The 13,977-nt window shown below is 40.7% G+C and overlaps 1 protein-coding gene across 4 annotated transcripts in view; it reads left to right on the top strand.

Moving 5' to 3' along the window:
* Positions 1-13,977, top strand: part of nsmfa (NMDA receptor synaptonuclear signaling and neuronal migration factor a) — a 72,068-nt gene that overhangs the window by 48,522 nt on the left and 9,569 nt on the right. For all 4 annotated transcript variants that reach the window (XM_049604708.1, XM_049604709.1, XM_049604711.1 and 1 more), the window contains 6 exons: positions 331-461; positions 3,417-3,500; positions 3,650-3,683; positions 6,003-6,073; positions 6,302-6,381; positions 7,115-7,217. In XM_049604708.1, the coding sequence (XP_049460665.1) occupies positions 331-461; positions 3,417-3,500; positions 3,650-3,683; positions 6,003-6,073; positions 6,302-6,381; positions 7,115-7,217 (503 nt within the window). The remainder of the gene's footprint in view (positions 1-330; positions 462-3,416; positions 3,501-3,649; positions 3,684-6,002; positions 6,074-6,301; positions 6,382-7,114; positions 7,218-13,977) is intronic.

The following is a 13,977-nucleotide window of genomic DNA, read 5'->3' on the forward strand; positions in this document are numbered from 1 at the left end:
CCCAGTTTGGTTTTCACAGCTCTCCTTGTTAGCTGATGCCAGACATCCTGCTGCCACACTCACTATCACTCACTCTTTTTTCTCCGTCAGCCAGCTGTCTCTTCTTTTTTCTCTTCCATCTGTCATTTTCTTATGTCATCACCATTATTAACAACTCCATCATGTTTCCTCTCCTACGCACTCACCTCTCTCCACTTCCTGGACATGTCCTTCCTTCACTCCCAGATTTTCTCTTTCTGTGTCACCTTTCTTGCCTCCCACCCAGCACTTCTGCCTACACCCTATTATCTCGAGTCTTTCTGCTCACAGGTGTGTTATATTTTCTTCTAGGCGGAGACCTGCAGACCTCCTGTAATACCTTGGATGAAGGAGGCCTTGATGACAGTATGGACTGGGAGGAGGAGAGGGAGATGGAGAGGCTTGCCTGTGAAGCGGACGACTTTGTACCTCCCAAGATCATGGTAAGCAATCAGTTAACCAATTCAGTATCTAACTTAAAGTAGGCAGATTTATAAGGAAACAAATTTAAAAAGAATGGTCAAGATATCTTGACTTTTAGTTTGACTGCAAGTACAGATCATGACTCCAAAACACTTCCCACAGTGCAACTCACCAGTAGAGTTGTCCCACAAACCATATCAGTCAGGACCACTTTAGTCAAAGAAAACTTTCATTTGCAGCATTATAATTGGCGGTATGGCTCTGTTCTAGGGCCTCTCTGCCTTTCCGAGACCTACTCAAAAAGCCTAAGGCAGAGAGGGCGCACCCCTCTGCCATTCCACGCATCTACAAGGAAAGCCTTAAGGCAGAGAGAGTGCACCTCTCTGCCTGCCATGCACAAACAAGCAAAGCCTGAGAGCAAACCTCCCTGCCCTTCCATTTGCTGACAAGGAAGGCCATAAGGCAGAGAGAGCACACCTCTCTTCCCTTCCACGGGCAAACAAAGAAAGCCTGAGGCAGAGTGAGCAAACATCCCTGCCCTTCCATGCGCCTACTTGGAAAGCCTAAGACAGAGAGAGCAGCAAAGACCCCCCGGGAACAGAGCAGAGTAGCATCAATGACAAACAGAAATGATGTTGATAACTCAGACACAGCATGAAAAGGAGGAGCTGGGGTGGAGGCAGGTTGCAAAGCAGCTTGCAGAGGAAGTAGCAATAGTAGGCAGGCCAGAGCAGTTTAAATAGGGCACCCTGAATGAGATTTGCCAGTTGGTTGCATAGAAAGGAATCATGTGATCTATCAGCTGACTCCCTTCCATCAATCAGCTGCTCCATCAGTTGATTGGGCTGTTTGAGATCAGCGGATGTAGCTGGGATGTGAGCTGAGCTTGACATCATGTCCTGCCTGAACTGCTCAATTTTTGGAGCTTCAAAGCTTCAATGATAATTGTCCACAACCATTCGAAGCTTCAGGACTGCAGTGGACGGATCACATTCATATACGCTAATAAATCACCCGAAATCGACACAACTTTAGTAAGACGTAGCGCTTTCAGTGAGTCATTAATAACTCTGACAGTCGCATGTTAGGCCACATCACTAGATGCAAAGCAAGCACTTCACTACAGTTGCCAGCCGCGGTTAACTGTCTGCACGTCGTCTCATCTGTTCCCTGTAAGACATCCAATTAATTAGCTTGAAGCAGGGGTCAGTGACTGCAATGAGGACACTGGCCTCCTCCATGTCTGACACTTGTAGCCTCATTTCAGTTTCCTCCACCAGTTTATATGTAAAAAAAAAAAACAATCAAAAAATAAAGTATCTGAATAGTGATTCAGACATCGATTACCATGGCAACAACTGAAGCTCTGAAGCATTGGGGTCAGCCCTGCTCACTAGCATCTTTTGTTAAACCCTTCCTGCCTGTTGAATGTTAATCGCTGCATCTGAAATCACACATGCACTACATACGCAATATGTGTACTACGGTTCAACCTACTTCAGTGTAAATTAATAGTAGTATGTGTCATCTTTGCGAGTCTAGACGCACAGAGCTACAATTATATAACTTCCAGAGAGCCTCCTTAATAGGTGGAGGAGCATCACCATGATAACCAGTGCCAACCGCACTCAAATGGCCATTTGAAAATAATTTCAAAAAAATATTACGCCAATTAAAGTGAAATATTATACCTACACTTAAATTGAAGGGTTACTGGCATTAGAAATCTGACTTGGTCACTGTCCACCAAATCTGTTGTAAATGTTCTCATCAACCGCATTGCATTTCAGGATATTTATACCTGCATAGTGTCCAGTGTTTGCATACTGTATTATGTCACCGCAAATAGTATGGAGTTCACGTACTATTGGTTTCATACTAAGGTTTTAGGCATACTCAAAAATCTCACATAATATACTACCTCCACACCCACCAAATTGTATTTAGAGTTGGGTATCACAATTTGATACTTTTAAGGTATCAACCAAAATATCCCAGTACCAAGTAGTATGGAAACTTCTCCAGTCAAATGACACCTACATTCAATCCTTTTTACACCCAGAACTAGAAAAAAAGGAGTCTATTTGTAGGTTTTGCAGGCAGCCAGTCACCACAAATGACCTTTGCAATGTGTGTCTGGCCCATAACCGCAGCAGCTGCAACCCATAAAGCCTGTGGTGTGGTGGAGTTGAGCATGGTGTATTCAATGGAGTTGGCAGCTCAGTGTGCCAAGATGCCACCAAAGTTTCAAAAGACAGATATGCGACACTACTGTGGTGTCTGGTGGGATTTTGTGCAACTGGATGCTGCTATTCATCTGATGACGGATGAAGTAGAAAAAGAACAATCTAATGAGGTACTCTATTGGTAACATTATATGACTCTAAGGGTATTGGTATTGTTATTTTTCAAATGATACACAGTCCTATTTGTGATGCAGGCTTTCTGCTAAATGACTGTAGTCCTGAAACCCGAGCAGGAGTTTGGAGACTTTAGAAAGCCACCACAGATATACAACTGTTGTCACAGGCTGAATACTGCTCCCCATAATGAGCGAACTGAACTTGTGAAATTGGCATAGTGTCCCTTAAAAAAAAGTAAGCTCTTGGGTTGTTGCAGCTAAAAATGATCCCGAGTAAATGAGGTTCAGTAAAAATTGTGGTTTTAGGAAATGGCTACGTTAGGATTACACACTGATGGCAGATCTAGGTTAAAATTAGCTTATTTTGAGGTACATTTATATGCAGGTGCAGTATCTTAAATGTACCTAATGTATTCTCTACCATCTCGCTTTGAATATTATATAGAGCTGTACATTCCCTGCAGGCATGAGAGTGTAATGGAGTTTGCTCTTTTCCTCTCTCCTCTCATTTCCTCTGACCATCTCTTCCTTCTGCCCCCACTTTGCTCCATTTTCTCCATCCTCCATCTTTCTTCTCCTTCTCCTTCTTCTCCTGTTTCTCCTTCACCTTTAGCTGATCTCATCTAAGGTCCCGAAGGCAGAGTACGTTCCCACTATAATCCGCAGGGATGACCCCTCCATCATCCCCATCCTCTATGTGAGTCCAGCACACTCGAACATTGACATGTGTGCGTTACAATACATAATCATACCAGGCACACAAGATGTTTCTTTAGAGGGTGTACAGTGTCAATAAAGTGTTGCAGTTTTAAATGACTATGTTTTATGCAAACGTCTTTTCCGTAGGACCATGAACATGCAACTTTTGATGATATTTTGGGTGAGTAAACATTCTTGTTTGCGTTAGTATCTGTCTTTTTCACATGTTTTGTACTCAGCTGGCCACCAGTGTTGTTAGACATTGGTTGAATTTAGGTTGTGCTATTGGGTGACCAAAATTCAGTGCCAAGATAACATCTAATGACAACATTAATTTTATGTAGAATACTGCAGACTGATGACGTTGATAATTTTTTGGTTTTTAAGTTAAGTCCAAATGTCTCGTGTCAGCATCATCTTGTGTAGAATAACTTCATTTAGTCGTAGGGTATGAAGAGCAAAACCCAATGTCTGCAAACTGTCATGTGAACATCAACACAACGTAAAATTGTACTGTTGTAAGACATTTGAAATATCTTTAACTCGACTGTTACTTCAACCAAAATTTGCCCTCTGTCCAACATAAGACTCCAAGGTCTTAACTACATCATATTGACGCCCGGTGCCAGCTGGGTAGTTACCATAAAACTTCAATTAATAGCCCAGGCTATTATTTGCCTAAATCACTGAAATGAACAGTCCTATATTTGGGACAGGCCTTTAATTCCTTTCACACAAAACTGTTGCTCAGCAAAAATCAGGAAATACAATCAAATTATTTATTTAAACCAGTATGAATATTACTTGTGTAAAGGTTAGGCTTCAGATTTCATATTAATCATAAATCATTCATTGGAGAGTTACGACACTCGAGGATACTCGCAATACTCACAGCTTGGATTCATTTTCATGAAAACCCCATTGATTACTTCTATCTGAGGACCCTTACGGGTTAAAGGAATATGAATAACTTAAAGGGCAATCGAAAACTGGACACATAATTTTAAAGTAGCCCACAACCTGTTTTTTTTTGTTTGTTTGTTTGTTTGTTTGTTTTTGCTTTTGTACTCAGTTTTCATTCGTTTTTTATGGAAACAAAAAAGCAGACAAAATCAGCAACAGACAAAACCAACAACAACAGGCAGGGGCGTCATAGGCAAAGATGTAATGCCCAATACTGAGAAAACAGAAAATAAGAACAAGCAAGGCTATACTGCAGTGCCACTGACAACGGGCCCTCCTTTTCCGTGACCGTCCCTCAAGACCACAAAGGTCCCCATGATCCCCAGCTTTGACCCCTGGAAATCCAGGGCACTTCCTGGGAGGGAGAAATCTTCCAGATATCCATGAGCCACCATCCATCCTGCATGTCCCAACACCAAGGGGGACAAAAGCCAATAACCCAGTTTTATACATTCAAAGAACTTCTATTAAAAATGTGAACTGCTTGGCAACCAGACCAGGCGTTTGTCAAAATGTGTAGCCATGCCGGGCTAGTAAAAGGGACTGGGCATTCAATTGAAGCTTTGCGGTATATATTTGATTAAAATTTAATTCACATAATTGACTACAGTGAATAAAATACTATAGAAAGAAGAATATTCCAAAAATATGTAAGAACAGAGGATACAAATATAAAATATGATCAGGATATTTGCAAATGATTTTGTGGCAAGAGGTAATATGTAATACTAGCGTCCAGCTAATGGAAGTTAAACAAGTTAAACACTACTTAAACAAGTACAGAGACATAATTACTATAAAATATAGAGCCACAGATACATTTATATATAGATAGAAACATTTATATGACATCCTGTCTAGAAAATCAGTCACCTTTAGTCTTGAGCCTGGACTGTGCCTCAGTCTGCCCGAGGCTCGAGTCTGAACTCTGGCTCAAACTGTGGGAAGTAAAGGTCAGGTAAAAAGCTCCAGGCTAAACCTTACCTGCAATCAAGTCTCTTAAAACAAGCTTACACATAGCTTATCAGCTCTGCTCATTTGCAACCAATTAGAATTCTGTGTAATTGCTTAAATACTATTTTTAAAACTGGTTTCTGCATTCAGAAAATGATAGTCTTGCTCATCAGAGAAGCACTTGCTGTAAATGGTCCCTGGAGCCTCCCAAGATGATAATGAACTCTGCATTGAATACAGCTCTCACAGTTAGTGAGAGGACGTCGATGAATAATTCACATGTATAGATTTCAGGTTTCCATTTTACCGTTGTTCATTGACCGGTTTTATTTTTGCAGTGACATTTCCTGCTGCTTTAAGTACACACAGTTGAATCCAATTTAAACAACGTCTTCCATTAGTTTCTCTGCTGTCTATTATTAAACCTGTACTTGAACTCACCCCCCCGGAGATTTCTTTTGTGTTCGTTGTTCACAGTTCTCCCTCTCTCACTACATTGTTACGTGTCTCTTTTCGTATTCTCTCCTCTCTCAGTCCCTGTCGTTCACATCAATCCAACCCTTTTTTTCTCCCTCTGTCACAGAGGAAATAGAGAAGAAGCTCACAGCTTACAGGAGAGGAAGCAAGTTCTGGAGGATGCTCATCTTTTGTCAGGTGAGGAACAAGGAGATAGAATATATGTGATACTGTATTTCCTCTAAAACTGGGATATACATAAAGGTTTATGTGTTCATGCACTGCATATGGAACTCCCCGAGTAACCAGCTAGAGTGTTTTGAGTACCTCCCTTTGGGATCTAATCTCTCGAGATCTTAATTAAAGAGAAGCAAATTAGCAGAAGTGATGGTAGTAATGTGTTCAACTCCTCTGTGTTTTTCTTAGGGAGGCCCCGGTCATCTGTATTTACTGAAGAATAAAGTGGCAACTTTCGCTAAGGTGGAAAAGGAGGAGGACATGAGCCAGTAAGTTATCACTGCTTCCATCTCCTGATGAATATTAGTTCATTTCTCTATGGCCTCCTGTTAACAATTCACATTTCCCATGTCTTATAAAGCATTGACATGTGATGATGCTTTACCATGACTGAGAGCCATTAGCCAGCTAAGAAAAGACAAGCACTGGGGAAGTATTTCATCATTAAAATACCGTAGCTGCACTTTTATTGAGCCTTTTATTCCACCAGTAATCAGAAAAAGAATCCCTCCTGTGCAAATCTCAACCAAAAGAAGCTGGCTTACTCCCAAAGAAACCTTTATTTCATTTTAGAGATTCAAAGATCCTGGCACAAATTTGTCACATAAATGCTCTTTACTCTATTCTCAGAGTATGAATACCGTTTGTGAGTGCTCTCCGACTTAATTTCAATCAAAGATGTTCCACTGAGACGATTCAACATTTGCTCTATGTTTGTTTGTCATTTATGAGCACATCTACAACTAAGAGAGGGGCATCTTTGCATAGGTGATGTTTTCTTGTTTCAGAGATTTAAAAACCCACAGCTTACCTCCTGTTTCATAAGGATATTCTTATTACAGTTGCTTCAGTGCAAAAGCAGTTAACCAATAAAGCGTGACGAGTGCTTGGCGCAGGCTTATCCTTATAAAAGTTACATTTTGTGTATTTAATTTCATGGGAACTGAACATTCAGAAGGAAAAAATCCAGCCTGTGTAACTGTAGCCTTTGTCTGTGTTCAGATTCTGGAGGAGGCTTAGTCGCTTCATGAGTAAAATCAACCCAGAGCCCAACCTCATCCACATAATGGGATGCTACGTCCTGGGCAACCCCAATGGAGAGAAGGTACAGTGCAAGCACACACACACACACACACACACACACACGAACAATGGAAATTATGAAAAGCTCATCTTTAACACCACTAAAGTTTCACGCCAGAGTACATATTAAAAATGTGCATATTTAATTCAGAACAGAAAAGATGCCAACAGTTGGTGTCACTCAAGCAAACAGTATTTCACAGAAGGTACGATTATCTCAAGATTAATGTGTCAGCTGTTGCCTGCTTTTGCTCCAGTCACCAGGGTATGCTCATTATTATGTAGTGGATATAATGAAACGTGTTGTTGTTTCAACGAAAATTATATCATGATATTTTTAGGCTATATCTTGATACACGATATATATCATGATATTTTAAAATGTCCTCAAAAGCACTTCCTTAACGCTCAGACTGGGAGACAAAAGCCAACATAATGTTTCTGACCAAATACCCTCTCTGATGCGACGAAGTTGTAGGGACGACTAAGTGGGTTAAAGCGAGCGTTCAAACAAATAAAAAGGTCTGGTAAGTTGATAAATTTAAATATTTCAGCCTTTAAAACAAGGGGGACAAAACAACATTTATGCCATATCACGATACGACGATATCCAACATCTAAGATGATACGTCTCATATCTCAATAACGATATAATATCTTCATATTGCACAGCCCTACGGTTAACATGTGGTCAGGTATAGGCACAAAAACCACTTAGTTATGATTGGGAAAAGATTAAGCTTTGGCTTAAAATACCTGCTTTTGGGGCACAATCGCAGCAGGAAAAGGAGCGATGTCTGTGTAAAAAAACAACACCTTTTCGTGGTATTATCATCACCAACTGGCAGAGGTGGACAGAGTACACAACTTCACTATTTGAGTAAAAGTACAGATACTCCTTGTCAAATATTACGCCAATACCAGTAAAAGTAGCTTAGTCAAAATATTAAGTAAAAGTACTTCTCAGGGAATACAGGAAAGGAAAGTAGCTTTATTGTCATTCTGACACAATTCTGAAATGTTATAGCTCAAAAATAAACAAATAAAGGCAAGAAGCCTCAGAACACAAACTCAGTTGCATTCATCAACAAATGAAATTGCTTCATATTGTCAAGAAAACAAATTTCACCTCCCAACTGCCTGTTTTTCTCACAAAAACCCAAATTTCCTTTTCTTGTAGTTACATTTGAACACATCATGAAGTACACACTGCCAAAACTCAAAATCTTACCTAGAATATTTGTCTTTTTTCTAGTCAAAATGTCTCATTTCCGGGGCATCCGTGGATTAGTGGTAGAGCAGGCGCCCCATGTACAAGGCTGTTGCCGCAGCGGTCCGGGTTCGACTCCAGCCTGTGGCCCTTTGCTGCATGTCACTCCCTCTCTCCTCTCAGTTTTGTCATATATTGGTCCCGAAAAAAAGGTCTAGAGCCTGGGAGCCCTCTCACCTAGGCGCCACCATCCACCATCCTCTCCACCTTCCAATGACAAAGTCAGCTCATATATTACATCACTATTTTTACAGAAAACTGTCCTTTAGTTCAGATACACACAGTTACTTAACAAGGCACGCACCAAAATTCAAAACCACATCAGTCCGACGAACAGTAATATATCGAGCGATCAAGAATGGAATTACACATATTACACAACAAAATAATATATGTGGTTTTTAAAAATTGCTAAAGAAAAATTGCTGCAGAGCACTACTTAAAAATGAACTTTACTAATTAATAGTATTCTTTGGTGTGTAAATGTTTCATGGGCATTCTATTGAACTGTATCTGATATTTATCTATTAGATTATGATGGATTCAGTTGAAGTCAATTTACCTAGTGTCTTTCTGTGTAAACTGTGTCAAATGTTAGTGTTTCTTTTACAATGGATGTGCATTATGATGTGTTATTTCGTGCCTTGTGTTGTGTAGTGTGAATGTATGTTTTGTATTGTCACTATGCAACTGTGTAGACCCCAAGAAGACAGTTCAATAATGTCCCAAGATCTCAATAAACAAACAAACAAACAAACTTTAGAAACATTGATATGTATCATATGTAACGTGCAAATGCAACGTATACGTGATTTACAGAAACGTATAATGCCTGGCGTATGGGCTGTGGTATCAGGGCTGAAAAAGTCAGATCGGTGCATCCTCAATGGAGGCCACAAGGACAATAAATGCTCAGCTTTGGATGCTTGTGTTTTCGCTGAGGAAGTTGAAGACAGGCCCGTTAATCTTCTCCTCTTCAGTAACACACACAGCACACACAGCTCCACTGCAAACTTTCGTCACTGTTACCTCAGTGCATGAAAGAGCGTACTCTAAACTCGATTACTTAGGCCATTGATGATTGCACGACAGTAATGACATAGTTAGTGGTGAGACGAGGCTTAGTCGCTCTACAACACAATTACTGTGGAGTACACAGGCAGATAATGTACACTGAGTACGGAGTGTTGAAATCTGATGCAGAACTATGAATCAATTCCTGAGACCATCGCACGCTGCGATTCAGACGCACGCCAATTCATTCATAACAAGGTCTCTGCTGATTTAAATGCTCAAAACCTAATATTTATGTGCCACACAAGCTGAGTCAATAACTCAAGATGCCCAAGATAAATAGATGTATTGTTCTGTCTCTTATTATTAAAGCGAACACTTCTCGCTCCCTCCTGCCCAATTCTCTCTGTGTCCTCCCCGCTCATTTCTCCGTTTGTTGCCGTCTGCTTTCATATTTATGCTCACTGAGTCTGTTAGTCTGATAATCACCATATTATCCTCCTGACTGTCTCAGTTTCTCCCTCTCTCCCGCTCTCATCCTCCACATGTGTGACTATTATCTCACTCTCGTGTGATGCTACTAGATACAGCTGAAGAGCACACACGCTGAGTGATACTGCACCTCTCTCTACCTGACATGAAACAAACAATAAGACATAACCACATACAAAAAAAAAAAAAATCAAAGCACACTCACAGGCACAAACAAGCTCGCCGACACACTCGCATACACACACACACACAGACTGATGCACAACATAGCCAGCGGTGTTTGTCTGACCTAACTGTCTGTTCCAGTCACGTCTGCCAAAATGCTTTGTTATATAAAGTGGATCTCTCTGGGGTTGATGGACAGGCTGGCAGTCTGCAGAACAGACTGCACATCAGTGATATCTCCACCCCTACAGACAAACACAGACACAGTTGTTTCAACAAAGCTTGAGTCCAAAACAACAAAAATGGTGTGCCTCTCTTTTTTCAAGGCTTAGTCCCGAGATCCCAAAGTGATATTTTCACACTGGTGACTCGTCGACTGTAGACTTCAGTCAGAAAATACAATTAATGAGATTTTCCTTGTGTACACTTTTTAGGATGTAGAAATTTTGCCGGCTGCGACCTTTCTATGAATGCTTTTCATCAAACCTACCCTCCACTGGCAAATACACTGCATGGCCAAAAGTATTTGGACACTTGAACAGCACACACAGTATATTATATGCTGCAACAACAGCCTCCACTCTTCTGGAAAGTCTTTACACGAGATTTTGGAACCTGGCTGCGAGGCTTTGCATTCAACCACAGGAGCATTAGTGAGGTCGGCCACTGATGTAAATAATAGTCATTACAGCATTACAGTTCATCCCAAAGGGGTTTGATGTAGCTGAGGTCAGGGCTCTCTGGATAATTCAGCTCCCACTAAAAACCTGCTGAGCAATGAACACTGGATAAATTTTAACTGGGACAAGTTACAACTGGTTGTAATGTGTAATCCTCACCACTAGATGCCACTAAATCCCCCTAAATCTTACACACTGAACCTTTAAATATATAAATATTATTTAAAACAATAAGTTTGATTGAATTATGTTATCAATCTTAGAGCTGGGTCAGTTTCAAGTTTTGCCGTCCAGTCCGTAGTATGAGCTTGAAACCGGTTTGATTTTATGCTAACTGGCTGAACCAGCATTTGTCATAACAACACGTTCTGACAAATTAACACTATGGGCCTGAACGATGCATAGTGCGTCCAAATTCACACCTGTTCTTCTCTATTGATTTTCTCCACGACCGTAGTCCAATGTTTTCACAGCGAAAAAAAATGATAAAGTTACACTAAAATGATGTATAACAGAGCTTTCATACAGCTTTGCACACACATTACTCTTGGATGGATTACTCGCGAATGCAGGCTCGCACAGAAATGCCACGCATATCACATGAAAGCACAGGACCACACACATCACTGTGCTGTCAACCCATCACGCTATAAATCCAGATCAATTGTCTACAAAATAAAAACCTGACAAATTTCTTTACAATCCATTATACAGATCTTGTTATCAGTCACTTCATATAGTGAGGAATATCGTATCTTACCACGTCTTAGGCTTGCGTGTGTTTCTCCCTGTCTATCCACATTTGTAGTCCAGCTTTCAAGATGCAAATATCTCCATATTGTCCAGTTGACACTCCATCAAACTTTGTATGACAAGACCAGCCACTTCACCTTTGCGCACCCAGACAACTGCAGCCTAATTATGCATGCATGACAGGGCCGTAGTCACCGTATACATTGAGGGGGACATGTGTCCCCCCACCAATGCCCAAAATGCCCCCCACCACCCCCCCAATATATAACTGAAACTGAAAAACAGCAACAAACTTTGTTTACTGCAAACAAAGTGGCAAATATTACCTTGGAGGACATCATTGCAATTGGTTGACTAATTTCCTATTATCTTAAATGTAAATATTGCATGTTTCTTTCAGATAAAACACATTTTTGACTTGTCAATGGAATTTCTTGCAATAATGAAAAAATACTGGCAATTATGTCCACCTGGCACAAACCACATGTTTTGGACAACTGTGAAGTGACAGAATGTCCCACCATCATGGTTTTTATATTGCCAGATTCCAGAGAGTCTCCCTTTTTCATATATGGCAGAATATGTCATTTTCCAACTTGCTATGCTGAGATACATGTAAAAATGTAAGAATTTTGTAACACGGATTTGTTTTTTTCATTGATATAAAATTTTATATAAAATACAGGCACATAGAAGGACATGGAATGATGGCAAATCTGGTTAGCCCAGATTGTCCTGAAAAAAAACAAGATATAGCATGTGTATGTAGCCTTTACAATGACTGTGATATGAGCTTAAAAGTAAAGCGAGTAAAAATACCCCAAAAACGCCTAGGGCCCATAGGGTTAAAAGGCATCTAAATGGGCAACGTGCGCTGATGGCATCACGGCACTAAATCCAACATGTATTGCATGAACAATGTGACAATGGACTAACAGACTAATGGAACCACTAGTGTCTGACCGGCTGTGAGCCAAGGCCGGTGTGGACAACACTGAAGTTCATGTGTTTTGGTGACGAGAGGAGACATGGCAAGTAAACAAAAAATTCACCAATATGGTAACATTTTGGATTTTAAGCCAACATGTATGCCCTAAATAACCGCAAGCAACACAGCACTGGGCAACCTCTAGCTCACGCAGTAGAGTGTGCTCCCCATATAGGCTGAGTCCTCCACATCTGCCTGGGTACAGCACTGCTACTGTGAGCTCAACTCTTATCGGATGGCGCGTTCCTATTTATATCTGTTGCTTGCTTTGCTGATTCATGAAGTTAAGATGAGGAATTATCTACAGGATACCTTTATATTTCACTACAAAAACCTTAATAAGATAGAGGCTGGCTGGAGAAAGACCACCAGGGAGCTGTAAGTTTCTGGTGAGCTAAATGACCCTCATTAATAACAAACTAGGCTACTTGCTGTTGGCTATATTGTTATATCCATTAAATATCACAATATAAATCATGTGTTTTCCGTTGAAAAAAGTAATGTAACAAAACAGGAAGATAGCAAGTGTGCTACTCACTCATCTTTGAAGGGGTTACGTCTTCAGTCTGACGTCAAACAAACAGCTAATATTGATGTGGTTTGTTTACATGTTGTAGACCTAACAGAAGTGCGTATTTATTGGATTCAATGTGGACAGAGATACGTGATGCAACGCGATAGTCTGACACTCATTTGCTTTTGGGACACGGCATTGTTATACTCCACTCGTGACTGGTGACACCTGGTATAATTCTGTATACCAGTCCAGTCTGGTGTTTGGCTTAATATCAAACCGGATTATGATTTTTCATACCGTCCCACCCTACTTAGTAAATTGTGCAGTATGAGGGCAGCATTATGTTCACTGGCATCTTTGAGTTGAACAGACTCTAATGCACATTGTCACTGCCAAGTAGGGCCGGCCGGCCTGCCTCATGCACCTCCCTCGCTACATGATGAGATGCCCTGGCCAACCGCCCCAAACCCAGGCCCGCAGGAGAAGGGGGCCCGGGAGCCACCGGCCCTCCCTCTTCCCTATAACATTTATACATGCTATATAATATTTTATACACAATAATACATGGATTAGCAACCCTTTTACTTCTGACGATAAATAGCTTCCATCCTAGACTTGTATGGCTTTTTAAATTGTTTTATTTAAGGTGTAAAAAAAAAAAAAAAGAGAGAGAAGACGATACCGCGATATCATACCGTCACCGCATCCCTCCCAAAATAATACCGTGATATTGATTTTAGGCCATACCGCCCAGCCCTGCTGCCAAGCTTATTACCATTTAAGTCAGTTTCACTCAAATTACTTATCATGAGAGGTGAAACGTCTTCAAGAAACGCAAGCAAGTCCAGTTGCCTACGATATAGCACTTATGACTCAGATTACTTAGTTTTAATTTTTTGAAGA

Source organism: Epinephelus fuscoguttatus, linkage group LG18 (genome assembly GCF_011397635.1).
Source record: "Epinephelus fuscoguttatus linkage group LG18, E.fuscoguttatus.final_Chr_v1".
Classification (NCBI taxonomy): domain Eukaryota; kingdom Metazoa; phylum Chordata; class Actinopteri; order Perciformes; family Serranidae; genus Epinephelus; species Epinephelus fuscoguttatus.